Here is a 27,686-nt window from a genome sequence, read left to right as displayed (position 1 = left end):
CCTCCCATGGACAGATGACCTAAATGCTGATCTAGATATTGTTTCATTCATCAAGAGTTTTTTCTGAATAGCAGGCACCGTACTAAGTACAAAATAGACATGGCTACTGACCACACAGAGCTCTCAGGCTCCTGGGGAAGGGAGACGGCAATAAAGTGTGCAGTGCATGCGGTGGCATGATACGGGGGGCAGCCAGTAGTCAAGAGCATTTGCACAGTCCTGGGTGGTCAGGAAGGGCTTCCAAGGAAAAAACACTCTGCTGAGCAGCAAAGACCATTGTCAGGGCAGTGAAGGCCTGGGTACTGGAGAGTGCTCTACTATAGGGATGGGCAGGTATGGAGATTCAGTCAGATGATGGATTCTGTACAAACTACCAGGTCTAGGTCTTCAGCTGTGTCTGTCAGAAGATCATTTGTGTGGCATCATACAAGTGCTTCTGTGCCAGTGGACTTCACACTCTCAAATCAAGCAAACCCCACAGTAAGATCAAGTACCAGAGTGAGCTCTTCAACCTAGAAGGACAAAGATGCCCAGAACAGGGTGGTCTCATGCATGCCCATGTGAGATGCAGGAGCCAGGGGTGAGAGGGGCTGGGTAAGAGCCACATCGGAAAAGGTAGCTGCAGTGGAATATCGCAAAGAAGGGAGTTTAAGATAAGTCACCTACAGGGGCAGAGTTCTGATTTCAACTAATTTTGTTATACGAGAGTTTCAGCCTCCATAAATCCATAAATGTTTACACTGGTCCCTTCCTTTACCTTTTTTACTATGCCCCTCCAGACTTTTACTAACAGACAGTTGTGTGTTTCAGTTTCTCTTATGTCCATCTTTTGACTTAAGTCTTACTTAACCTGTAGGGGGGAAAATATTCTCTACTCATACTGAGAGGAAAATTCTTCCCTGACACCCTGGGCCAGCTCAGACCTTCCTGCTCTGGACATTCGCAGCAGGGATCTCCATGTCATGGCAAACCCATCGTCTTATAGAAGTCATTCATTTCATTGTCTCTCTTCCCCACTGTCAGGAGAGCAGGGACCATGTCTGGATTTTCCAGGGCCTTGCATGAAGTAGGTGCCCAAAATACAATTATTGAATGGATGGTCAGATGGATGGATGGATAGTTGAAGAACATTGTTCATCCTAACATGATAGTCATTAAGATCTCCAGTAACACACAAACTCATGCCTACTATTATCATCACAAATATAATTACTGATAACAATTCTCACAGCAGTGCTGTAACAGATGTAATTATCAGTGCCTGTAAGCCATGCCGCAGGTAGCAGGGGGACAGATAGAAAACAGCACCTTGAGTTTAGAAAGTCCCTTGTGGTCTGCAAAGCACTTTCAGTTCACATACTGTACTTCACCTGAGGATCATACAAACCCCATGAGGGAAAAGTACCAGAAGAGGCGACAAAGTGTCCGGACCCAGAGTGTCTCTGGATCCACTGCCCGAGTTCCAGTCTTGGCTCTGCCACTCACTAGCTGTGTGACCTTAGGCAAGTCACTTCACTTCTGCTGGCCTCAGTTTCCTCATGTGTGCTATGAGAATAACAGGACTGCTATCTCATAAAGCACTTCTATGGACTGATAATAATCACATATATAATTATAATTACCAAGTACTTACTCTGTGCTTGGCTCAGTTCTAAGTATCTGACATGAAATAACTCATTTAAGCCTCATATGAACTAGATACTGTTATTCCCCTTCCCTTTTTTTAGGGCTCTTAGGTAAAGCAGGGCACCCTGGGCTGTGTATGTCATATGTGTACATTTAAAATAATAAAACTAAAGTTAATTTGCATCCCATTCTGCTGGGAGCTAGAGGAGCTAGAATTTGAATTCATAAACTGGCTTTCAAGAGCCCTTCCAGTTAACCTCCGCAGCATCTCTGCACACAGGCATGCCTGGCCCCTGCATCATCTGCCCCTCCCAGTGAGACACCACCGAGGCCAAACTCATGGCCTCTGGGGGTGGTGCGTGCTCAGCTGGCTAAAAACTGTGAGCGTTCCTGCAGGACTCTGGGTGGGAGCCCCAAGCACTCACTTTCTTTGGTGTCCTGTGTCTCTGCTGAGGCATCAGGTGGATGCCTCAATGGTATGTTCTACTCCCTACGACAGCTGTTGGTCCCAGTGTAAAAATAAGGTTTTCTACTTTATCCTTGAGGAAAAGTGCCCTCCTGTGAGGCATGATACACCTGACGCATGTCAGGGAAGACCTGCGTCCCAGGTGGAAACACACCAGATTTGAACATGGTTCATAATTAATTCCCAGAAAATTGAGGGATAGTGTGAGACAGGAGAGAATGATTATTGCTTTACCAATGAGGAAACCAAGCCTTGGAATAGTGAAGGAACTTGCCCATGGTCCCACAGCCACCATCTGAGAAAGCTCAGATGTAAGCTGGGTTGCTCTGAGAGATACTGTGTTCTTGACCATCTCTAGGCACAGTCCATTCACCTTCCTCTGCTCTTCAGAGAGAAAGCAGGGAGCGCCCCCTAAGGAAGGGGAAAGAGCAACCAGCTGGGAGACAGGAGACCAGCCCCCCTCTGGGCTCCCTCCACTCTTGCTCTGTGTCGCTCTGAGCAAATTCCTTTACCTCTCTGAGCTTCAGGTGCCTTATAGGAAAATGAGATTGACTCCAAAATGCCTCCAGCTCTAAAATTCTGTGTAAGAGAAGAGGATTGTGAAGGAAAGAGATGGGGCAGGGGAAAAGAGACAAGAGGGAGATCATTGGGGCTGGGATGGGGGCTCAGTCCTCCTCTGCCCTCCCCTTCTCTCTCACTGTCCTGGACATAGGATGGCCAGTGGTCCACGGCTGCTGGGTGGGGCCGGTCCCTGTGCCAGGCCCAGCGGAGCTCAGCAGCAGCCCTTTGTCACCCAACGCTTGCTGGTGCCTTGGCCACTGGTGTCGGGTGTCCAGGTGGATTGGATTCTCTCCTGGCAGCCCACAGATGCTGCACTCCTGCAAGGGCGGCAAGACGGGCAGGAAGAAGCCAAAGCTCCCTCCTCCTGCTGGGCTCCCCAAGGGCTGTGGTGGCTGCTGTCAGTGGTGCTGGGCTGTGGGGGCCCCCAGGTGAGGGCTCCGTGGACCCCAGCTGCTCCTCGGGGCCAAGCTGTGGGCTCAGCGATGTCCTGGTGAATATGCATGAGCTGGCTTCTCTGGTCAAGCCGAGGGCCTTGATTACTGTGCTTGGGAGCTCTGTGTGGAGGTGGGGAACCTTCTTTCATCCCCTGCCCCATGAGACCTGAGTGTGTATTTATAGGCTATAGGTGGGCCTGGAGCTCTGTACTTGGAGGAGCAGGTATGCCCCAGGTTGTGTGGGCACATCATGTTTGTAAACAAGGCTGTGAGCACAGGTATTTTTGGGGGAAGAAGTTAGGGATGTTAACATGTACACCCAGAAATGTGGTTGTGTGAGATTGTGCCTGGTAGGGAGAGAGGTGTCCACCAGGGTGTGTGTGAAGTGGGAGCCATGTATGTATGGCGGCGGGATAGGTCCTAAAAGTGGGTGGGTTGGGTGTTGCAGGGCACCCTGAGCTGTGTGTGTCAGTGCATGTGTATACACCAGGGTGTGTGTTGTGAAGCCAGTGTGTTCCATAGCACAGTGGACAATTAGGGGGTTAGGATGTGTTTCATTGTGGGCGCTGGTACGTTTGGATTTGCAGTGTGTGTTGTGGGTATTGTATGAAACACCATGTTAGAGTATGTGCATGTGTAATAGGTCTTATTTTGGGGGACAGGTTGTGTGTATGTGCAAGCTTGTGCAAGCTCGCTTCCCTAAGCTCCTGTCACCTGAGGCCTCCAGTGCCTGACCCTTGTCACCACTCTGCTTGCCCCTACAGGAGCTACCACCCCTGACCATGTAGATGCCAGCTCCGGGAGCAGCATGGGACCCACTGAATGGAGACTCCTGGGTCTACAACCCTGAGCCCCTCTGGTCCCTGGACCTTACCCCACACCTGGGGACACCCCTTGGAGCTCACCACCGCTGTCAGCAGCCCACCTCGGCCGCCCCCTCTCCCTGGGACCTGGAGTTGGCCACCAGGTGCCACAGCCGTCCAGTGAGGTTGTACTGAGGACAGCCATACGGAGCCATCACCCAGCAGCCTCTCATCCAGTGCTGACCCTCGGGCCCACCCTGAGCAGGGACAGTGGCAAACATGGGTGACATGACCAACAGCGACTTTTACTCCAAAAACCAAAGAAATGAGTCGAGCCATGGGGGCGAGTTCGGGTGCACGATGGAGGAGCTCCGCTCCCTCATGGAGCTGCGGGGCACCGAGGCTGTGGTCAAGATCAAGGAGACTTATGGGGACACTGAAGCCATCTGCAGACACCTCAAAACCTCACCCGTCGAAGGTAGGTGTGGTTGGATTTGGGGATTCAGCCACCAAGCCCCTAACTTCCCCAGCTCCAGGAAACCCCCAATCCGGGCTTGAGCATTGTCGCCATGCAGCCAATTCCAGCTCCCCAACCCCTGTCACTGGGCTGGATCATGTCTGTCCAAAAGCAGGTTCTGATTGGGGATCCCTGGGTTTCTAGGCTGCTGGGAAGACAGGGCAGGCAGGACGATGAGCTGTCACAGGAAAGGAGACAGACGCTCATGGGTGTCTTGCTCTGGAGTGGGGTGTGGGGCTTTCGTGCAACTCTCAAAATAAGCAGGCCCAGACTCTCCAGTGAGAGAGGGTTTCAGTTTCTTGGAGGGCCCTCTGAAGGGGACCGAAGCCAGGTCAGGTGCCATGGGACAGAGAGGAGGGAAACCAACCCAGCTGGAGCACCAGAGCTCAGAGTTAGGGTCCCTATCCCCACAGTTACTTCCCCTGTCCGTGAGGGAAAAGAGTTACCTACATAAATCCCAAAAGTATGGGTATGAGGCTTTGCCCTGGCATTCCCCAATCCTGCAACTTTGTGCAGAGGCTGCATTGAGCCTCAGTTTCTTCCTCTGGAAAATGGGGCGATACCTACCTCATAGTGCCTAATAGAAGCCTAGGCATGCAGTAGGTGCTCAATAAGTGGCAGCATTATTATTCCAAATAGTGGATGACAATCCCTCCCCCAGGTATAGACCACAATCTGGGAGGCAGGCAGCCAGCAGCCAAATTCTTATCCTCATAAGACAAATGAGAAGTCTGAAGCTGGAGGTCCCTCCCACACCATCTGACAGCTCCAGGTCCCCTGTCCTGGTGCTGCCCTGGGCACAGCTCCTATAGAGGCTGCCACAGACCTCACTGATGAGCTGGGACCAGGCTGCCATGCCTACACCCACTGCACCCAGTGGCTCTGGGTATCTGTCCCTCTTCATCTGGGCCCTCCTTTCTTGGGACAGGAAGAAAAGCTAAGACTGGCTCTTCTTCCCAAACTGGCTGTTGTTGCTGATGTTCTGCGCATGTGCTGAGCCAGCAGAAGTTTAGAAACACATTTTCTTCTTTGTTTTAGTGGGGAGAATGGAAATAAAGGAAGCATCCCTTCTTCACTGTGTGATTCTAGCTCAGGACTTGGGAATAGCTATGTGTGACCCTGAGATGGGAGCAGACCCTTCCCGGCAGCTCCTGGGCCTCAGCCTCACGTGAATGCCTACCTGTGGCAGAATGGCCTTTGGTCACCCCTGCATCAGGTTGACACACCTAGCCTGCTAGGGGGCAGGGTTGCCCCAGTGACTTTTGCTTTTTGAATGGGACCAGGAGATTCTCTGAAGTCAAGAATTCTTAAGTGTCTCTGGTCCCCAGACCCTGTGGAGCACCTGAGGGAAGCTGTGGCCTTTCTCCTCAGAAAAACGGCCAACCACGTGCAACAGATGGGGCTCACACTCTCAGCATATTCACAGCCGCTCACAGTTAGGCCATGGACCCTGGGTTAAGAAGTCCACCCTCCCACAGCAGCAGACTCACAGAACCCAAGAATGAACTAACAGTTACCAAAGAGAAAGGGACTGGGGAGGATGGGTGGGAAGGGAGGGAGAAGTGGGCAGGGAGAAAGGAGGCATTATGATTAGCATGTATAATGAGAGGAGGGGCATGGGGAGGGCTGTGCAACACAGAGAAAACAAGTAGTGACTCTATAGCATCTTACTACACTGATGGGGTATGTGGGGGGGACTTGGTGATGGGGGGAGTCTAGTAAACATAATGTTTCTCATATAATTGTAGATTAATGATACAAAAAAAAAAAAAGAAATCCACCCCCGCCTCGCACCTGGCAGGCTCTCAGACCCTGGGAAACTGAATGGTCTATGGCCAAGCCCTAGCACTGTGCAGGGCCATTACCAGTTGGTTCACTGTGTATCCCCCACCACGTGCCATTGGAGAAGCATGAATGTGCCTGAGGGCAGGAATCCTGCCCATTCCTCTCTGTATATCCAGTGCCAGCCTGGTGCCTGGCACAGAGAAGGGAGGATAACTGCCCAGTAAAACTGAGATATGAGCACTGAGTCCCTAGCCCATGGGGAGTAGCTCAGACAGTTGAGCAGTCAAAACATCAGCTTCTCCAGAGTACAGAGCTCAAAGGAAAGGTGAGGTGGGTGGGCAGTGAAGGCTTCCTGGAGGTAGAGGTATTTGAACCTGGCTGTGGAGGAAAGAGAAGGAAAAGCATGTAGCAGCATTTCTTAGATGGAATTCCACTCAGTACTGGTATCCTGCAAGAAGTTAGGCATAATGTGAAAAATAAAGGAGACTCAGTTTTCTCATCTTCAAAATGGGAAGGATAATGACAGCTCTGAATATTGCTCTGCACCTCTCAATTACGTGTATGTCTTTGGGCCAAGCCTTGGTTTCCGAATTTTTCATGAGGACCAAATGAGAAAGATCCCTGAGGAGGAAAGCCTGTAGTGGGATTAATCAGGGCCCATGCTGTATTGGTCCTTAGAAGGTTCTCCCAGGGTGCAGGTGGGTCCAGGAGGTTTAGGGAGAATCAAAAGAGCATCATGCTATAGACCCCAGACTTGAGCAACCTGGGTACAAATCCCAGCTCTGCCAGCTGTGGAATAACTCAACCCCTCTGGGCCTCAGTTTCCTCACTTGTAAAATGGGATAATAATAGATAGTGACTAACAGGGTTGTGGTGAGGACAGATGAAGTAGCTTAGAACAACACCTGGTACATGGGTGATGCTATATGTTAGGATTCAGTCCCAGAGACTGAACACCTCCATGTGCCCATCTGTAAAATGGGTTGTGAACATTGACTGAGACTAGGCCAAGTGCCCCATATCTAAGTGCTCAGAAAATGTCAACCCTTGTTGTTTTCATTATGATTATCATTACTTTGGAGAAGCAGTCACATTCTCCACTAAGGGTGGAATCTGACTGTTCCAGAACACTAATCAGTGTCCGCACATGGGGCAATCCTTCTAACTAGGCTGCTCTGCATCCTTATTATGCATGTTTCTGGAAGGAGGTGTTGTTATCCCATTTTACAGATGGGGTGTATGAGGGCTGGAGGTTACCGCTATTGTTCACGGCAGATCAGACTGAACACGGCTCCATCAGACATGGCACCTAGGTGTGCCCTCAGCCCAGAGTAGCTCTAAAGCCCTTCTGCCTGACCATGGCTGGGTACGTGGGGCCCTCAAGGAACTTCATTCTCTCTCACGTTCAGCATTTATTGCCCTGTTTGGCCTTCTTCCAACTTAGAGAAATGCTTGGCCTCCGGCTTAAAAGCCACATGGACTGGGGCTGTACCAACTCCAGCCAGGGACTCAGTTTGGCCATTCCCTCTACTCGCTGCCCCTAATCTGCTGACATGAACAAGGAGCCAGCCTCTGAGTCACACTAGAGGAACTGCTCTGGGCCATGCATAAATTAGCCTTCCCGTGCACATCCAGCTAATTTTAGGCAAAAAGATCTCTGCAAGCGATAGAGGGTGTTTGACACCATGAGAGGAGAAATCAGCTCACCCAGGGCCCCACCTGCTGCCAGCACAGGCCATGGGCTCAGGTCCTGCAGCCTGGCAGTGGTAGATTCTCCACTTGAAGGCCTGACTGGTGATAACGGTTAGGCAAATACGGCAGTTGTAAGATTCTGCTTCCTTTCATTCTACACCCTTCCAGAATGGAGAGTAGAGACCTGGGTTCAAATCCTAACTGGCTTGCTCTTCAGAAGACACTGGGCTGTTGGGTGGGGGCAACGGAGGTTCCATTTAATCTCAGAGCCTCAGTTGCCTTATCTGTGAAAAGGGGATAATGACACTACCTCCTTCATGGGATGTTGTATCAAGTTGGATAATCCACATGAAGGGCTTAATGCCCTAGGCACTCACAAATGATGTTCACTATCATTGCTATTATTATATCCAAATATTTCTTTTAAAAAACACCATGCATGAGCCCCATCTCCATGAATGAATTAGGCAATTAAATAAGACAGTGCAGAGTTAATGTGCTATTATAGTGGGCTTCCCAGAGTACGTGGCTTCTTGATGAGTCTGGAAGATGGGCAGTGGGTTTTGGGGTGGCCTATGAGGCCCTGGGGTCAGAGCTGCTTGTCATTTTCCACTATGTCCCCAACACTTGGTGCAGTACCTTGGGGATTGAGAAATGTTCATGGACAGAAGGAAGGGAGAGGAAAGAAGAGGTGAGAGGTACCCTGTGCCCCTCCCTGTGTGAGATGGAAGGCTGCAGCCTGGGGACAGGACACAGGACACCCTGTGTCACCCATGGAACAATTGGCTTCAGTTCCCCAAGCCCAGAGGGCACTGCCCTGAGCCGCTGGCATGCCTGCCCTCCTGTTCCCTCCTGACGCCCGCACCTCGGGCTGTCAGAAGGGGCAGTTCAGACAGGTCCCACTGGGTGCTCCCTGCATTGCATGACTCAGGGAAGAAGGGGGATAGAGTAGATGGGGAAGCAGGAAGGTGGGGTGGCAACTGGATACTTCAGAGTGTTGTGAAACAGAACCTCCGGTTAATTTTGTATGAATGCTGCCCAAGCGGGGGGCGAGAGTGTATTTGAGGGAGGCTGTGGAGAGCAGCTCAAGGGGGATGGTGCCTCATGTTGCGTCAATGTGGTATTAAACCAGGACACCACTCCCAGATCCAGCAGGGCCCTCTCATCCATGGAGCTGCCACCAGCCTGGCCCAGGGGAGGCTGGGAAGGCAGTGAGTGGGGATCTTCTCTTTGTCATTGTGACCCTCTATTTCTCTGTGTGCTCCCTCCCTCCAAGGATCGCTGGAATACTAAAGGGTCAGTGGGGAAACTGAGGCAGCCCCAGGTTCTGCAGTGTCCTAGGCAGGGTGAAGCTGGGGCCACTCAGATACAGGGTCCACGTGGGGAATGCACTGCCTGGCCAGAGATGAGCGAAAACACCTCTCCTGGGGTCATCCTACTCCATTTTAAGACCCAGGACCCTGTCACGTGTGAGGCCTGGAGGAGAAAAACTCATCAGAGTATTTAAGAGGCTGAGGAACTATAGCCACCTTCTCAAACCCATGCAGGGGTGGACGAGGGCAAGGCATGAAGACTGAGGAGGTGTTCCAGCCTCACCTCTGCCACCAAGTAAGCTCATGACCTCAGGCAAGATACTCAGGCTCTCAAGACATCAGTTTTCTCATCTGTAAAATGGGAATTATGCTACTTCACTCTGCCATTTGGAGACAATGAGTTAAAAGTACTTTGAAAGTTTTCAACAGAAGAATCATCATCTTCCATTCTTCACAAAGAAATTTCTGTCCCTTAGGATTCTGTTTGATAGGAACAATTTCAAACTGGCTTACACAAGAAAAGGGTTTTCTGGCTTGTGTAACTGAGAAGTCCCTCATACACGGGCGGATCCTCCCCAGTGCTGCGGAGGACTTTGCCCACCCCCACCTGCTGTCTTTCACCCCCACTGTCCTCTGTGTTGGTTTCATTCTCAGGCAGGCCCTCACCATGTAGGGGCCCCAGCAGCTTCCGGCACCTCTTTCCTCATGGTCTCCCCTCCATAAGTCCCAGAGCAGATCCTCACTGAGCCACCTGGAGTCATGGCCACTCTTGAACCAATCCCTGTGGCTGGGGGATGGAATAGGCTGACAGGTCTGACCTGGGTCACATGCTTGCATACCCCAGAAGGATACAGGTCAGTGCACCCAGACCTGGGATTGTGGGAAGGGAGGGGAATGGAGGCACAAACCCCACAAAGCACATGGGCCTACTGCATGGAAGGCCCCTCTGTGAGCTGGGAGTGCACGGAGGAAGAGCAGGCATGCTCTGTGCTCTTGAGGGGTGCTTAGTCCAGATGAGGAAAAGGATGGAATTGAGGAGGCAGCTGAGGAGTAAAGGCAGGATGCAGGAGCATCAAATACTGAGTGATCATAGCCAAACCATGGCGCTGTTAATTTGTATACCCGGGTAGCCGGTGTAAGATGGGACTGTCCATGTGTAGTAGGTATACAACTAGTGTCCCAGCAGTGAAGTGGCCAACTCAGTGTCATGGTCAAATCCTGGCTCCACTATCTACCCAGCTGTAGAGCATTGGACCACTTGTCTAACCTCTCTGTGCACCCACTTCCTCATGTGCTGTGAGGATCAAAGTATGTGTGATGTGTGTAAAATGCTTAGGGCCTGGCATACAGGAGGTGCAGTATCCACATCGCTGTTGTATTATTCTGCAATAGGGACTCTCCGTGTTACTTTAAAGGACAAGTTGGGTTTAAATAAGTAGAAAAATACAGCTTCTCTGGGCAAATCAGTGGGCTCAAGCAACGTATGTGAGTTTATGGGTTTAAAAAAAAAGTCAGCCCCGTATTTGATTTGCAATATGCTTATACACCCACCGACCCCAACCAGCACAGGAAAAAAACATCCCTTAGAGGCACAGCTTTCTGTGAAAGTCTGATGAATCACATGTGGATGCTTTCCAGAATGCCACCCACACATCTTTCTGAATCATCAATAAAGTAAGCCCACATGTTGATTGATAAATGCTCTCTGTTTTCCCAGACTGGGGCAGCAGAGTCTGTGCTAGGCAAGCAGTTCTGCAGGCCTTGGGGTGGCCAGGGGAGTGCAGAACAGTTAGAGAAAGGGCCTGGTCTGCCACTGACCAAAGGGCTTCTGGGAAGATTCAGGCAGGACTATGAGGACCATGTTCCATGAGCTATGCTACCTGGCCTGGGAGGTGATTTGTACAATCAGGCACCCAGATGGGGAGTGGAGGATACAGGCAGTGGGAGAAGCATTTACAGGTGAGCCTTGCACAGTGCAGATCCCCCATGCAAAAAGCCTGAGTCCAAAAGTACACAGTGTGTCTAATTTATTGTGTGCAAACTTTCAGGGCCAGGCCCTTACTGTGTGCAAACTTACCAGGGCCAGGCCCTCCCAATGGATTGTTTCACATGGTCCTCACAGTGACCCCTTGAGTGGGAAACAGGCTTGACGAGGAAGGGAACCCTGATCCTTGTCCTGAAGACATCTTTGATCTGCAGAATAAATATGCACTAAACACAAATAGCCTAGTGTGTGCTCAGAAAAGAGAATGACTGAGAAGAGCACTGACTTTGAGTCCCAACTCCACCATCAAGGCTCTTGAGCAAGTTGTTCCAACCCTGTGAGCCTCAGCTTCTTCATCTGTAAATGGAATGGTAGTAATACCTACCTCCCAGAATCAATCAATGCAGGTATTCAGTGAATGTCCCCTTGCTTCCCCCTGCTTCTGTCGTGCCAAGTGGAGATGTAGGCAGACACAGTCATTTGGTGAACAAACATATATTGTGCACCTACTACATCCAGTGTTGGGCCACATTGCTCTTCTGGGAAACGACATTCCATATGCTCTTTAGGAGCAGTGTTTGTGTGATGTGGCTATACATGGACAGGTGGGAAGGCTGAAACAGGAACAGTCTTCCAGGATATTCCCTTGCCATCAAGGAGCGGGGATGCAGAAAGGTGGGTGTCAGACAGGGGACAACTATAGGAATGCAGGAACGAGCGGGAAAGATGCAGCCATGCGCAGGGGCCAGGGCCAGAGGGAAGAAAGGGGGAGACCCTCCTGACCTCTTTCCCCTCCAGAACTGCCTGAAGATTCCCAGGAAAGGAGGGTGCAGAGCTCGGTTGTGAACTGCCCTTCCCTGAAGACTCTCCCTGTCTGTGATACGGGTTACAGCGGAAATCCTAGAGACCCATTAACACATACTGAGCACTTGCAGCAGACCAGGCTCTCTGGTGAGGGCATCACAGCATTATCTCACTTAATCTTCACAACCCCCTGTGAAACAGGACCTGTTCATATCCCCAGCTTACAGATGAGGAAACTGAAGCTCAGGGCACCACCACTGACAAGGTGCCCTGCCAGGACTGGTACCCAGGCCGGCTGACTCCTGAACATGCACACATAGTCCCTTAATCTACTGCCTCCTGTTGACAAAAATAACTCTACAGCAAGAGGGAGTGTGCTGAAGGTGGAGGGAGGGGGCGATCACTGCCTGATTGGAGACAAAATCGGGAGAGGCTTCCTCTGAACTAGGTCTGAAGGATGGGGGTGTTGATTACATAAAGATGGGGATGAAAGCCACTCTTAGTGGGTGATGGGGCCTGAGCAAAGTTCCTGAGGTGAGAGCCTGGGCATGCATGGGCCGAAGTGAGGAATTCATCATGCCTGAAGCCTAGGGTGTATCTCAAAGGGCAGAAGACTCCAGCCCACAGCCTAGGGATGGATTGTTGTAGACTCTGACTTCCAGGCAGTTTGTTCATGCTGTGTGTGCAGACCACCCACTTGGGTGATAGGTGTTTATGTGAAACGGGCATGAGTTCCATGAGGGGAAAGTCTGAGGACAGCTCGTCCTCATGGGCCAGGTGAGCCAAGCAACTTGCTGAACACAGGGAAGCAGGGTCTGGGGAGGTGGTTTTCATATGGCATTCCTTGGGGTTCCACAGAGATACCCTAGAGCACAGAGAGATAAATGGGTGGGGCTCTGGGCTTCCCACTCCACCATGTACTAGAGCATTTCCTTTTTTTAATCTGTTTTACACAGTGAAACATCTGGCAAAATTCTTTTTTATAACTAAGAGTTTTAAAAAAAGAAAAAAAACTGAAAACCTCTGATACTGGAGAAAGGTACAGAACTAGAGTATCTAAAAGCCTGAGTTAGGGCCCACCTTATTTAAGTTCTCCATGCCTCGAATTTTACTTGTATAAAATGGAGCAGGTCATATCCAGCTCCCAGGGTCCATGCTTACTGGTCTGTGGATTAAACGAGAGAACACACAGAGTGCCTGGCCTACAGCGGTGCCTCAGGAAGTTTGTCTTACAGCTGTTGCACCCCAGCTATGCTCTCGCCTTACTTGCTGGGCCCCCAGGGGGTGCAAGAAAAGGGCACTGGGCCCACCCAGCTGCAGTAGAAGACACATGAGGCTGGGAAGACTCAGGCAGAGACCGGCTGACTTCAGCCCTTACTAACTGAGAGCCCGCCCTGTGAGTTCGGGGCTTCACTTTTCCCATCTGGAAAATAAAGAGGGTGAATGTGGTAGACTTTGATACCCTAGAAATCTAGACTCACTGTCTTCATGCCCCCCAGCAATGCACACATCAGACTGGTCAAAGGTTGACTGACTGAGAACCAGACCCTAGCACCCACTTTCCTTGGAAGACTGTGACCTCAAATCCTTGGCATGTGTCTGAGACTCCATCACAGCCCTTCCACAGCTGTGCACTGGCCCCTCACCCCAGGCCCCAGCCCACTGGCCCTTCCCTGTCAGACAGCTTCAGAGCCCTTCCAAAGGCCCATGGGAATTCCCTGGTGACAATTCTCTGGCTTCCAGAAGCCCGAGGGCCTGAATACCAGTTTCTGATTACTTTGCCTCCCTGAGTCTCAGTTTCCTCATCTGTCAAGTGGGCTGAGGGGTGAGAGATGTTGCTCAGTAACTGCAGACCCAACCTCTCTAGCATTAGGGGAATGTCAATTGTCCACCCAGTTTGGAGCCTGCAAAGCTCAAGAGAACTGAAGCAGCCTCTCCCTCCAGACCTGCCTGTCACACGAGAGGCCCCAACAGGACAGGTAAGTTATCTCTGCAGGGCCCCCTCACCCCACAGTGATTATCTTACTCCTCCTGGCACAATCCAGGCCTCTGCTGTGGTTTCAGGCACGGAGTTATTTATAGTCAGTGGAAATTAGTGCCTCAGCTGATGGCTCCCTAGTACCCCCCTGCCAGCATCATCCTCCACCCCAAAGGGAGGCCCCCTGGAAATTTCCGTGGTCCCAGCAAATGATCCCAGGGACTATTTCTGAGTGACGAAGCCTCTACTCTTTCTGTGGAATAGTTTTGGACAAGATGCTGTGGAGTTGAGAGGCAAAAGCAAGCCCTTCCTGCTGAAGGATCTGGGAGGGCTGCATGAAGGAAGTGGTATTTGAACAAGATGTTGAAGAATAAGCGGATTTGCAAGGGGGATGTGCACTTCAAGTAGAAGGAAGAGTATAGACAAAAGCACAGAGGCAAAGAAGGGAAGAAAGAGCCAGTCATTCTGTTTGGCTGGGGCTTGGGAGAGAGAGTAGCTAGAAACAGTGGCAATAGCTAAGAGTAACTGAGCACTGTAGATGTTCCAGACACCGTTCCAAGAGCTTTACATACATCATTACCTCATTTAATCCTACCAGCAATCCTGAGAGGAAGGCACTGGTATTATTACCATTTTTACAAATGAGGAAACTAAGGCACAGAAACGTTAAATCACTTGTCCGTGATCACACAACAAACTGTGCACAAGAACTGGGATTCATATTCAGGCAAGCAACTCCAGAATCTATATAGGAACCTCTATGAAGAGATCTAAGTGTTAAACCAAAAGATTTGGCCTTACATTAAGAAAGAAAAGGAAGACCCTGAATGTTCTTGAGCAGAAAGGCAGTGTGGCCAAGACAATTGGTCTGGAATAGGGAGATATCCTAGGTGATAAAGCCAGTGGGAGGGAGGGACAGGCATCCAGGAGACAGGAGACTGGCTTCATCCAGGCCAAGGTGGTGGTGATAGGAGGGAGCCCAAAGTGGAAGGACTCAGCCTGTGATAGCTGGTCAAGTGGGAGTGAGGTGTTGACACAGACTCAGTTTTCAAGACAGCAGCTGGCTGCTTATGGTTGAGATGGGCCAACAGGAAAGGAGCAAAGCTGTGGGCAAGATGGAAGGTTTGTATGGGTTCTGTGCGTTCTCAGGGCCTTGGGGTTAGGTTCACAGGCCTGGAACCCTGGAAGGAAGCTGGGCCTGGGAACAGAACATACAGATGACAGAGATGGCCATAGTGAAGTCCTTTGCTAACAAGCCCCACACTGGGCAGGGGGAGGAAGGCCAGCTACAGGAAGGCAGAGATTTGGGCCTGTGTTGTTCACTGTTGTATCATACCACCCAAAAGAGTGCCCAGCACAGAGTACACTTTATAAATGCCCAGGCATGAATTCACCTGGGTCATTTGTCAAGCACAGGTCCTTAGGAAGCACCTACTACTAAAGGAGCAGGTATCAGGCAAAGCAGGAGAAGTCAGATGCGAGAGACTGTCACCTTCAGGCAGAGTATGATCAGGGTGTCTGACACTGGATAGGCAGTCAGTTAGGCTTAGGGGTGGCCAGGGGGGCTCAAAGAGGACAAGAAAGGAATGATAACGTCAAGGGCAGCCTTGTGGATAAGCCTCTGGGAAACATCTGCTGGACAAAACAACAGACAGGAACATTCCCTGGGGCTGTGCCCCTCCACCACACCAGTGCAGTCTGGTCAGAGCAGATGGGACAGGGGCCTGACGGATGCACGGACCCACAGCACCACAGGTCTGGAATGGCTCTCAGGTACCAACTCATCCAGCAATCCCAGGGTGCACATGGGGACACTGAGGCCCAGGCGGGAAGGGGCCTGCCCAAGTGCATAGCACCAAGGCTTGGGGCCCCTGAGTCATCCCTATATGGGTTGAAGGGGGCAAAGTCCCTCCTCCCTGCCCCACTACAGCCTCGCCTCCTCCCCATAGCATCTTGGATCTCTCATCCATCCCTGCCCTGCCTCTGTATTCATTTCCAGGAGCCCATAACAAAAGACCACAGACTGGGTGGCTTAACAACAGAAATGTATTGGCTTACAGACCTGGAGGCTGGAAGTCTGAGATCAAGGTGTTACCCAGTTGGTTCTTTCGGAGGGCTGTGAGGGAAGGATCCATTCCAGGCCTTTCTCCTTGCCTTGTGGATGACCGTCTTCTCCCTGTTTATTCACATTGTCTTCCTATGTGTATCTGTCTCTGTGTCCAAATTTCCTCTATATAAGGACACCAGTCCTGTATGGTTAGGGCCACCCTAATGACCTCAGCTTAGTACCTACCCGCCTCTGCTACGGCCCTAGCTCCAAACGTGGTCACATGCTGAGGTACTGGGGCTTAGGACTTCAGCACATGGATGTGGGGGAACACAATTCAACCCAGAATGTTCTCAGTTGAAATAATCACCTGGCACTTGGAGCCAGTTTCCCTCCTGTAAAGTGCGGACATAAATGGGAACAGATGGAGACTGTGATGAGGGCAGGCAAGCTTCCTGCTGTGTGGTTGTGTATGTCTCCCAGAGCCTGTCACACCGTGGACCTTAGGAAGGAGCAGTGCAGCCTAAGTGTTAAGTAGCAGATGTCCTGAGTCTGAATCCCAGCGGTGCCTCTTGCTTGCCGGCTGTGTTGTGCCAAGCAAATGACTTCGCCTCTCAGAACCAGTTTACTCATCTGTGAATTAATAATTTTTCCCAGGCCGTTGTAAGGAATAAAGATGATGGTATGAGTAAGAACACACAGCACAGTGCAGGGAGCCTACAGGGAATGGAAACTGCCACTACGATGACTATTACTGTCATTATCATGATCACCAACATATCATAGGTTTAAGAAGCTGAGGCCCAGAGAGAGAGATCTTGCCCAAGCTCACACAGCTCACACAACACAAAATGGGAACTCAAGTCTCCCGACCCACAGACCCGGCTTTTTTAACCACATCCCTGTGTGATTTTTTTTCTAAGTAATTCCTAAATGCCCAACATTAGGAGAGCAATCAAGCCCCTTTCAGCTTCTCCATGTGCCTGATGGAACACTACAGAAAATGATTGTTACAGGGAACATGAAGCAACATACATGAGGATCTTGGAATAGGTGATGTGAAAATGGCAGGGTTTAGCATTGTACATGGCAACAAGTTTATAAAAACAGATGCGAGGGGAAAGAGGCCAAAAGGAAGCATCCCGAATATGCCAGCCATAGGGTTGCTGAGATTAGGGGTGATGGTTTACCTCTCATCTTCTCTTTCTGCGATTGTGGGGATGTCGTTCCAAGGTGGGTCCGCTAAGGCACGCTGCTGGTAAGCAACAGAAGCTGTCTGGGGAGCGTAATGAAGCTCTGTGGCAGAATGCTCCAAGTTGGAGCAAGGGCTGGGAAGCCTAACTCTGTTTTCTGGAGAAAGATTGGGACATGCAGGATGAGTGGCAGGACTGACAGAGCAAATGTCCCTTTGATGTGGGGAAAAATCTGCTCCAGCTATTTGGGTCCTCGTGTCACTCAGGATTCCAGGCAGTGGTGTGTTGGTAAATGTGTAACACCCGGGCCACTTGGGTGGGAGGGAGCCCTTGTTTGCAGCATGCACTGATTAACGTGGTGCGAATACTCCCACCACATCACCAGTGCAGTGGCATCCACACAGAGCTGGAAGAAGCTGCACAGTACCACAGTGTTATATACAGTTTCTACCATGCAGATCCAGTGGACTGTCTATTCAGGAGAGTGTATCATAGTAACATGTGGTAAAATATTTAGGAAGGGATGAGTGTGAGGTATTGGTGGCCTTTTTAAATATAACATAAGTTATAAGTTTATATAATGTAATTCTAGTGAGAGCTGTTTCACAGTTGACCCTCTTGAGCCGAAGTGAGCTAGCTCCTGCACATCGCTGATTCCAGGTCCAGGGAGACAGCATGTGAGGGGCCTGGCTGGGTCGCATGCCCACCCCTAGACCAGGAGGGAGCTGAGAGGACATCTCAATTGATAGCCACCAAGGCTTCTCCCAGGGGGGTGGGGGGAGACCTAATTTCCCAAAAGAAAAGAAGACAGCCAAACCCAACACCTGTTTTTGTTTCTCATTTTGATGATTTCTTCAAGTTGCATTTTGTCCTTATATTTTTTTCTCTTTGTTTAAAATTTCATTAATTGTTTGAAGTCCAGAGTCTCTAGAAAAAATCCAGGGCTTAATCCTGAGAACAGCAAACCAAAGGACCCAGCCAGGGGAGGTACAGGGGCTCAGAAGAGCCACATCAGCCCACACCCCCGGCCCAGCCCAGCCTCACCTTCTCCCAGGAGGGAGCTAAAGCAGGCAACCTCCCGTCACTCTGCCAGAGTGCCCCCCTTACAGATTCCCCCAAAGGAACACAGAGACTCACAGCTGAAGAGTCTTTTCAAGTACCCTTAGGGTAGATGGGTGAATAGGGACCCTCAGGGCCCTGGAGTGGCCCAGATATGGGGGAAGTACCCCTGAGAGCTTAGACCCAATCTCAAAACTGTAGGCAGAGTGGGCATCCTAAGCCTAGTGTATTCCATTTACTACGGAGCCCTACTGACCCTCCAGGAAGATGCTAGATCTCTCTTAGGGCTGCATGTCCTTGGCTCATGGCACAGATGGCTAATGTGAAGAACCACATCCCCACCCATGAAGCTTCTCTGGTGGCCCCTTTATCAAGAATCACCTGGTGGCCAGCAGAAGCCTCAGCCTAGGGCAGGCCAGAGACCAATTTAGAAGGGACCAGAGAGGCAGTCCTGCCCTGTCCTCCAGTAATGACCAAGTTGGTGACCACCTTGTACCAAGCATGTACCAAGATGACAGGATTATCCCTATTTTGCAGATGAAGAAACTGAGGCACAAAAGGGATGACTCGCCCAAGTGGGAATAAAATCCCAGGTCTGGATGAGGCCACCTCTTTTGCTTTTAAACATCTGTCAGAAGGGGTGGGGATACCCCCAGGACTCCATGCTCCCCACAGAGTGGTGCTGGGACTCTTACCCAGAAGCCTGGGAGTTTTCAGTTGCTAAAAAATACACTGGAGGTCAGACCCAAGTGTAAGACAGAGGGACCTGGGTTGGGGATGGCAGACACCTAATCTGCCTTTGGGACAGCCAAAAACTTGATCCCAGTTTCCAGGTCTCACTCATCTTCCTCCTTCTGGCCAGCTACATTTTCAAGGGCCTCCAAGTCTGCACCTCATGGGCTGTAAAAGATGAGCCCAGAATCCCAGACCCAGGGGTTGGAAGCCATTGGCTCTGGAGCCATTTGGCAGGGCATGGAGCACAACTGAGGGCCCAGTGTCTGCAACTCTTCTACTTGCTGTGTGATCTCCAGTGAATCACTTTCCCTCTCTGTGCCTCAGTTTCCTCATCTGAACACTGGGTTTATATATGGTCATCTTCAGAGTTACTAGGAAAATTAAATGAGTATAACGTGTATACAAGCCCCTTCCTTTTCTATTCTCTCCCCCTCCAAGCTCTTCTCCCTTAGTGGCCAGAGTAAACTTAAATATGAATCAACTTGTACCACCACCTGCTCAAAACACAATGGCTCCCACTGCTCTCAGAATGAAATCTAAACTCACTGTGGCTGGCAGCCCTGGCCTAATCCAACCACAACCACTACCCTGTTGCAAGGTCCCCAGACACGGGCTGCCAGGCCCATAGGAGATCAGAGTCCCAGAATTTTCTTTACAGCTACAGAGCTTGCCCCCTCCGTTGATGCCATTTGGGATTCCAGAATAAATTAAAGATTATAACTGAAAATAAATTATAGTAATTATAATGTTGAGACCATAGGTGCCCTGACCCTTATTACCCCAACCAGATTTTGACACATCTTCTGGTGGGATATGCCCCACCCTCTGGCTGAGAATCACTGCATTCATTTAATTTGTGTATCCTTGAAAGGAGCATTTATTGGCCACCTACTTGATGGTAGACACTGCCCTAGGTGGTGGGGACACAGCAGTGAACAAAGATATGATTCCTAACAAAGCTTACAGGAATCCAGCAAAAAAATACAGAAACAAATAAGTGAAAAAGAAAATATCAAATAGATAAGGGCTTTGAGGGTGATGAGGGAGAGGGGTAGCTTAAATGGGCAGTCAAGGAGGGCTTCCCTGTGGAGATGATACTTAACCTAAGCCTCAACTGACATGCTGGATGCCTAAGAACTACTTTCCATGGTTGGCTGAGGGTGAGTTCTGATGGGACTCCTGTTCTTCAGTGTTTTCAGATCCCCTGTGTACATTTCTTGGGCTCTGCCAAGCACTCAGCCAGGCCCTATAACGTTATGATCTCTTTTTATATCATGGCTACACTGAGAGAGAAGCATTTTCAGCCTCCCATTTTAAACTGACGCTCAGAGAGGACTTGACGTTCAGAGAGGACTTGTGCAGGGTCACACAGCAATAGACAACCAAGTTAGGAATTGTCTTTGGGTCTCCTAACTCTCCCAGTCCTGTGTCCCTTCCACCATCAATTTCCTTGCTGAGATGAGTTTGGAGAAATCACAGTGTTGGAAAAAGAACCCCCTAGTCTGTTAGAACTTGAAGTTATCAACTGGGAGAGGCCAAGTCCCAAGAGGCCATTGGGTGTTCAGGGAGAAAAAGGGATCACAAAACTGTGGCCAAATCCAGAGGAATAGGCATCTGGGAACAATCCTGGGCAAACCCCATTGCAGGAAAAAAAAAATCCCTGCAGAGGCAAACTGTAGAATACTTAGAGTAGCTTTGTAAATTACCATACTTTGGTTCAAATCCTAAAGGACTAAAACATTATTTCCACTTGAGAGAGGCAGTGGTAGCATATGGTGGATAGTTAGGCACCATCCCAGACTTTGCATTTTATTCTTCCTGATGACAAGGGCAGTTTCATTTGTCCCTGAAACCCCAGCACTTAGCAGGGGTTCTAAGGAAATGAAAACATGAGTGCTGATAGCATTCATGTGTTCGTGCTGAGGGCTCCCCAGTCCACTACCCTCCAACCAGAACTCACAGGCCAGCTCAGCTTGGGGACCATGGAAATGTAACCTGGCGAAATCCACTGGCCAAGGCCGCCACCTCCCTCTACCCTCCCTGGCCCAGCTTCCCTGCATTCCCTCTGTGTCTGATGTGGAAGGGTATGTCCCTTTCATCCCCACCTAGAGGTCAGTTCCTGGGAGAGGGTCCAGCTAAGGAGGGGCTGTGATCTGACTAGCAGAGCCGTACTTCCTGCCACCCCCTTGCCAGCCTCAAGGGCGCATGAGCTGGCACGAAGCTGCCGGTGTCCTCTTTAAGTCCTGGGAGATCTAATTACCCAGACAAGGGAAAAGTGTTGAGCAAGTGAGCACTGGGGTTTGGAATAATCAGTCTTTTGACTGCTGCAGTTAATGTGGGGCCAGCTTGCAAAACTGTCCCTCTGATGTTCCGATGATGGGCTCCTGAGATGGCTGGCTGTTTGATCTGGAACTGCCAGCTTTTCTGTCACCCCCAAAGGCTTTCCTAAATTGTCCTAATGATTGCCATCCAGGAGAGCCAGCCAGACTTCAGGCCCTAGCACAGTAAAGAGAAAAGTGTAGCCACAATGTGGGAAAGCTGGTGCAAACCCTGCTTGGGGTGGGGGAAGGGTTGGGTCCCAAGCCCTGGGGTTTAATTCTGAGCACTAGATGGGGAGGATTTGCCCTTTGTATACCACACCTCATTTCAGTATTATCACTATTTTACAGATGAGGAAACTGAGGCACAGTGTGCCCGAGGTCATTCACCAGCAGGTTGCAGGGGCAAAATCCAAACCCAGGCCTGTTTGGCCCCAGCTCCTGCTCTTTCAATGTGTTCCTCAGAACTTAGATATTTTGTATATTTAAATTTCAGAGCCTCTTGGGATGCATCATGCTAGCTCTGTTCTGAAGTTTTGTCCCTGAAAAGTGCCAAGGATGATGATTTTCTGCTAGCTAGGTATTTTTATCTTTTGCTATAAATACCTGAAAAAGAATTGCCTCCAGTAGACGGTGGGCCAAGCAGCATGGGGCTCAAGGGTGTCAGCCTGCCCTCTTTTGCAGAAAAGAAAATCCTAAAGTAAAAGTCACAAACACTCATGAACGCCTAGGAAGTGCCCGGCGTTGGGAAAGCTTTCTTTCATCTCTTCATTCATTATTCCTTGGATGTTTCTTGAGCACTTACTATGTGCTAGGCATAGTTCTAGGCCTGGAGATAGATACTGCATAGGAACAACATCAGTGCTCTTGAGGGGTTTGCATTCCAGTGTGGGTAACAAGCAAAAAAGCCACGTCAGGGGAAGAGTAACTGGGATTGTCCACATAGTCAGTGTTCAAGGGGAGAGAAGCTGTGGGCTACAATCAGGAATAAGCCTGGGTCCTCGGGGACCCTGGGATCAGGAAGCAGAGAAGATCTGGTGAGTGAAAGGGAGGCTGCATGTAGAATGGGGTGGGGCATGGACAAAGGCTGGGAGGCGGGACTTGAGGTGGCATTTGGTAAAGGTAAAGCCAGGGGAGTGAGCAGGGGCTGGACAAGCTGGGCTCCTCCTGTGGGAGGAGCAGGGGTTTTTCCTCTACAGTGAGGCAGCCTTTGGGGGCTGAGAACAGAGGAGTGCATGATGCTTACTACCTCAGGTCATTCTCACCAAGGCCTTGAAAAGCAGGGACTAAATCACCACTCTAGCAAGTGAGGACTAAGAAATAGCTCACCTAGTGAGGAGGTGACAAGGGCTGTTTTTGGACCTGGACCTGGATGACAGAGTCTCTATGGCCCTGCCAGCCAATAACAGGCACGGCCAGAACCCCCAGCCCCAGAGCCCCCAGTCTCCTAATGCAGTGTCCTGCCCCCAAATATCATGGTGCTTGGTTCTATTCATTCTGGTTTTGTTGCTGGGCCTCAGACTGAACAGAACTCAATGAAATGTGATTTGAGGGTCATTCACTGGGAACATTTTTTTCCCCAGAAAATTGCAAGCCACTACAGAGATGTGCGTTCCGGGTTGCTAGGCAACCAAGTGTGACCCAGAGCAGTGGGGCAATGATTCTTCGGAGACAGAAGTGGCTGGTCCACGCACCCTTCCTTCTCCCAAAACCTAGAACCTCCCAGCCAGGATGGAGAACCTCAAGAACTCACAAGGAAAGGGACAAAATTTAAGGTAGATGCAAGCAGGAGAGGATGAAAATTTCAAAAAAACACTGAATGGGTTCGGCCCCAAAGGAAAATAGAAAGAAGAGCCTACTTTCAAAATGCAAGGAAAGACCTTTATGACCAGAATAGTGACCTATACTTTTACTAGGTGCCAAATACTATTCTAAACACATTAACATGTATTATTAAGTCATCTTATTTCACAACATCCCTATGAGGTACTATCATAATCCCCATTTTAAAGATAGGAAAACTGAGGCATGTAGGGGTTAACATGCCCAATTCGTAAGTGGCAGGACCAGGCAGTCTGGCCCTAAGCCCAGAATCTAAGCAAATGGGTGGTTGGCCCATTTGAGAGTTCAGATCAGGGTTGGGGAGGAGAAATAAAACATATAAGAAATTTACCCAAAAACTGGGGTTGAATCAATTCAACTCTTATTGGGGCCCTGCTGTGTGCTGGACAATTTGCCTTGTACAGAAATGAGGCAATGAGCTCAAGTTGGTGGAAAGGGAATAGAAGCAGATCAACTCAAACTGGCCATCATAGTATTTACAAAGGCATAGTAGGTACTGTAAAAGGGAAGAAAAAGAAGCTGGGAGAGGATGACACTGAGGCATATCCCCAAAGGAGAGGTGACAGACCCAGGCCTGGAAAGGAATCAAAGGTGGAAGGAGAGGCATTACAGGTGGCATTTTATCACTTTGGATTGGAATTCATTTTTTAGGTGTCTTTCTCCAACCCAGACTATGTGTTCCTCAAAGCAGAGGTCATATATTATTTATATCTGTATCCTTAGGAGACAACACATATGTGACATTTTTGGTGGCATCAATCACAAAATGTTTATTTAACAAATATGTGAACAAAGAAGAAAGGAAAGGAAATTAATGAATGAATGAATAAATGAGAAAATCAATCTTAACACTGAACAGGAGATGTTAGACACCATTTGTTGAGCATTGAGAGCCATCGCAAGTCCAGAGTGGAGAATTAAAAGTCCAAAACAGGCACTTAGGGGAACTCATATCAGTATGTACCGTGGGTCAGAAGGCACTGGGGCTGGGCAGAGGGACACCCTCTAAGGCACCTTTGCAGGAATGGCCAGCTGAGAGATGCTGGGAACCTGAATTCAGATAATGATCTTAAGAGTGAAGAAGAAAGGCCAAATCTAAGAAATACCAAGGAAGCTGGTCGGTATGATCTGAAAGAGGAATAGATTTGAGGGAAACAATGGGAATGCTCTTAGACTTGCTGAGTTGGAGACATGGACAAAACAACCAAGCAGGCCACTTTGTGGGACCTTTGAAATCCTGTCCCATGGATCGAAAGAAAACAGATGAGAAACGTAGCAAATATCTGAAACACATGTCCCCACTTCCTGCACCCACCTCTGTGGCCGATGTTACTAATCAGTGCCAAAGCTCAGATTCCTCAAACTCAATTCCAGGTAGTACCTGCTAATCAGTCTGACGTGCAAGATGAAACTTACTTGTTGCTCCTGTCCTATGGGCAGCAGGGGGAGCCTTCACACTGGATCACTCTGACTGCTAGAATAAAAGAGGGAAAGGTGCAGTGAAGGAGCAGAGGTGGGAGCAGTGAGCCCTCAGAGTTAAGGTCAGGGTGTAAACCACTTGAAGTCAAAAAGTCAGAACCATAAACTTTTCCTTTTGTAAGCCTTTAAACTTCTTTTTTTTAAAGAAAGAGTTGAAAGGCTTGCAGAATTTAAACACTTAAACTCTTTAAGAGTTTTTTTTTAAAGAACTCTTTTTTTAAGCAGAATCACTCAGCTATTATTATACATTCATTCCAATTAGTGAAAAAGCATTCATTCTTATGAATAATAATATTCAGAGGGCACAGTTTGATAGCTTTCCTGATAAGCTTGTTCTCAAATGACTTCAGTTTAATTATTTGGTGAAGACTTTAAGAAACAAGCTTTTCTCCTACTGTGGGGTCTATAGCCAGATAGCCACTCATTCTGCCCACACTTGTTTATTGAGCACCTCCTATGTGCTGGACTCTGTTCCAGGTAAAAGGACAGTCTTGACCAGCCTCTCTACAGATCTCAGTCTGGCAAAGTAGGGCACAAGCCAGCCTCAGAGCCATGCATGGTTTCACCAGTGGCCAGGCCTGGCAACCTTTCTTTCTCCACAGACTGTCAGCTTAACAAACAACTGGAAAAAGAATGTCCTCAGCCTTCTAATTATCAAGAAAGCATCAGAGCTGTCCTTCCAATGTTCCTGCTTTCAACCTGGCTAGAGCAGGGGCGTGTCTGGTCAGCGCAGTAACTGTCCCTTCTCTCCCAGAGGCATGTAGACTCGCCTCCCAACAGAGATGTCACCAAGGGGTTGACCAGGGACCTGTGGGTCCTCAGGTGTCACAGAAACTGGATTCCCAAAACCAGACATACACAGCTTCTCAAATGTTTAGAGTTAGCAAAACTTCAGAAGCAGTTTGTTGAAGGAAGCACACTTTTTTCCAAAACAACAGACTAAGTAACACTTAAAGGGAAAATAAGGTAGTTTCCAGATAGAGGCCTTAGTAGGTCTTGCCACAAATTAGTAGATGGAAGGTGATGACAATGGCTGTTCCAATGGGATTCACTGAGCATGTTTCTGCAGTGGGACCATGGCTCTCATTCTAGTGGGAACCTTGGCCAGCCCAGCATCTTTATCAAACCCATGGCTGTGCTCACCACCAGCTTAGGCCCCCTGGCGGGGGGGAGGTGCCAGCTTCCTGCTGAGCAGGAAGTGCCTGGCCCATGAAATGAAAAAGTGCTAACCCTTCTCTGTTGCACGGGCAGCAACGGAGATAGCCTTTGCCCAATTATTGGAGAGGCACACAAAACATTTAAATTACAAAAGAACACCCAACAGTGTGCAGTTAAGCAACAGCATGAATGAGAGACATGGGATACAAATGCTTAGCCATTTCCAAAAGAGACACGCACACGTGCCAGTGACATGGAGCAAGAATGGGGGGACTCGCAGCTCAAGACCTGGGTTCTAGTCCTGGCCATGCCACTAAGGGCTGTGTGAGCTCACTTCACCTCCCTGAGCCTCAGTTTCCTCCTCCATAGTCTAGACATGGCTGTTGGCCTCATGTAATTGAAGTTGTGTAACTGGTGACTTTAGGGAGCATTTATCAATGCCCACTCTATGCCAAGCACTGTGTGCTCTGCAGTGTCTCACATAACCCTCTCATCAGCCCTCCAGGAACTTCAGTATCTCCCATTTTATAGCCCAAGAGGCTCAGAGAAGGTGAATGACTTGCCTCAGGTCACACAGCCAGAAAGTGGTATACCTGGAGCCACAGTTAATCCCTGGATGCTCTGACCACTCAGTTCAAAGCCCAGAGGATCAAAATTAAGTCTTTGTCCCACTTTTTCCCAAAAAATTTTGAAACAGCATAACACAATTAGGCTTCCAAGTGGGTGGAGAAAATCCAGGGAAGTGGGAACTGATGTTTCTGCTCACCAGTGTACAACCAGTGCTTGGTGGAGTGCTGGCATAGAGAGACGCAGTCACAATGTATTGAATGAATGAATGAGACCAAATGCTTTAGTTCAGAACTGGACTGCAACCACCTTCCCTTGGTTCAGTCCCAGGTCTGCCACGTATTAGTTGGGTGAAAAGTGGAATGATAATAGTACCCCACCCCAAGAGTCATTTCAAGGATTAAATAGGTTTATACATGGAGGAACAGTTAGCATAGAGCCTGGCACAGAGGAAATGCTAAGTGATGTTTGTGACAATTATGAGGATGAGTGATCTAACCAGAGGGTTTCCTGTATATGTTGTAACAGAGCATTGTAACTATTGCCCGAAATGTCACAGCCAATAGTCTCCCTCCCTCCTCCTCCCTCCACAAGCACAAAGTGAGTATTGACTTGGGCAGCCATAACTAAGGACACAAAATAAAATGACACAGGCCCTGCCTTTCAAGAGTTCAAAATTCAGTAATCAAGAGTCTGTTATAATACCACTTAACTTCTTTGGGGGAAGGAGGCAGCAAACAGGGACCATCAGGTCAGAGTGGGGCTGGTAAGGAGTGGCTTCCTGAAGAAGGTGCTGTGAGCCATGCCTGCAGGATGGGGGCAGGAGGGCAGCCAGGCAGGCGACCGGCCAGGCAGAGAAAGAGCAGGACGCTGGAGGCAGAGCAAGGACATAGCAAGTTTGCCACCGAAGTGACACTGTCAGCAGGGCACCCTGCGCGCTTGAGGGGGCCCCTCTCTCTGTGTGCCCGACATGCAGTGCAGGCTCGTCCCCAACCTCGGTCCGGTGAGAAGCCACCGCGCCAACCCAGCAGCCTTGGCAGGCCCCTCGTGAAAGGGCTTCCTGAGTTAAATGATATGGTCACGAGAAAAGTTTGTGGGAGGATCTCGGAATTTTTGAGCAAGAAGTGCCCTTAAGAGGGAATCCAAACCCCTCAGTGGAGAGGAAGCAGAGGCCCAGCAAGGTCAGGCAGCCAGTGATTGGAGGAAGGTCAGCCTGGGAAGCCAGACCCCAGGGCTTCCTCACACAGTCACTCACGCAAGGCTCGCTCACCCGCCTGTCTCCTTTTGAGCTCCCCCAGAAGCAGAGCCTCAGTGGAGGACAGGGT

At 49.6% G+C, this 27,686-nt stretch overlaps 1 protein-coding gene across 20 annotated transcripts in view; it reads left to right on the top strand.

The window, feature by feature from the left end:
- The window catches only part of ATP2B2 (ATPase plasma membrane Ca2+ transporting 2), a 358,301-nt gene that overhangs the window by 234,984 nt on the left and 95,631 nt on the right, over window positions 1-27,686 (top strand). For all 20 annotated transcript variants that reach the window (XM_037000334.2, XM_073231033.1, XM_073231038.1 and 17 more), the window contains one exon: window positions 3,852-4,368. In XM_037000334.2, coding sequence (XP_036856229.1) covers window positions 4,170-4,368 — 199 coding nt within the window. In that variant the 5' untranslated portion in view covers window positions 3,852-4,169. The remainder of the gene's footprint in view (window positions 1-3,851; window positions 4,369-27,686) is intronic.

This window comes from Manis javanica, chromosome 3, assembly GCF_040802235.1.
Source record: "Manis javanica isolate MJ-LG chromosome 3, MJ_LKY, whole genome shotgun sequence".
In the NCBI taxonomy this organism is placed as follows: Eukaryota; Metazoa; Chordata; class Mammalia; order Pholidota; family Manidae; genus Manis; species Manis javanica.
This window is presented reverse-complemented; position numbering and strand designations above follow the sequence as displayed.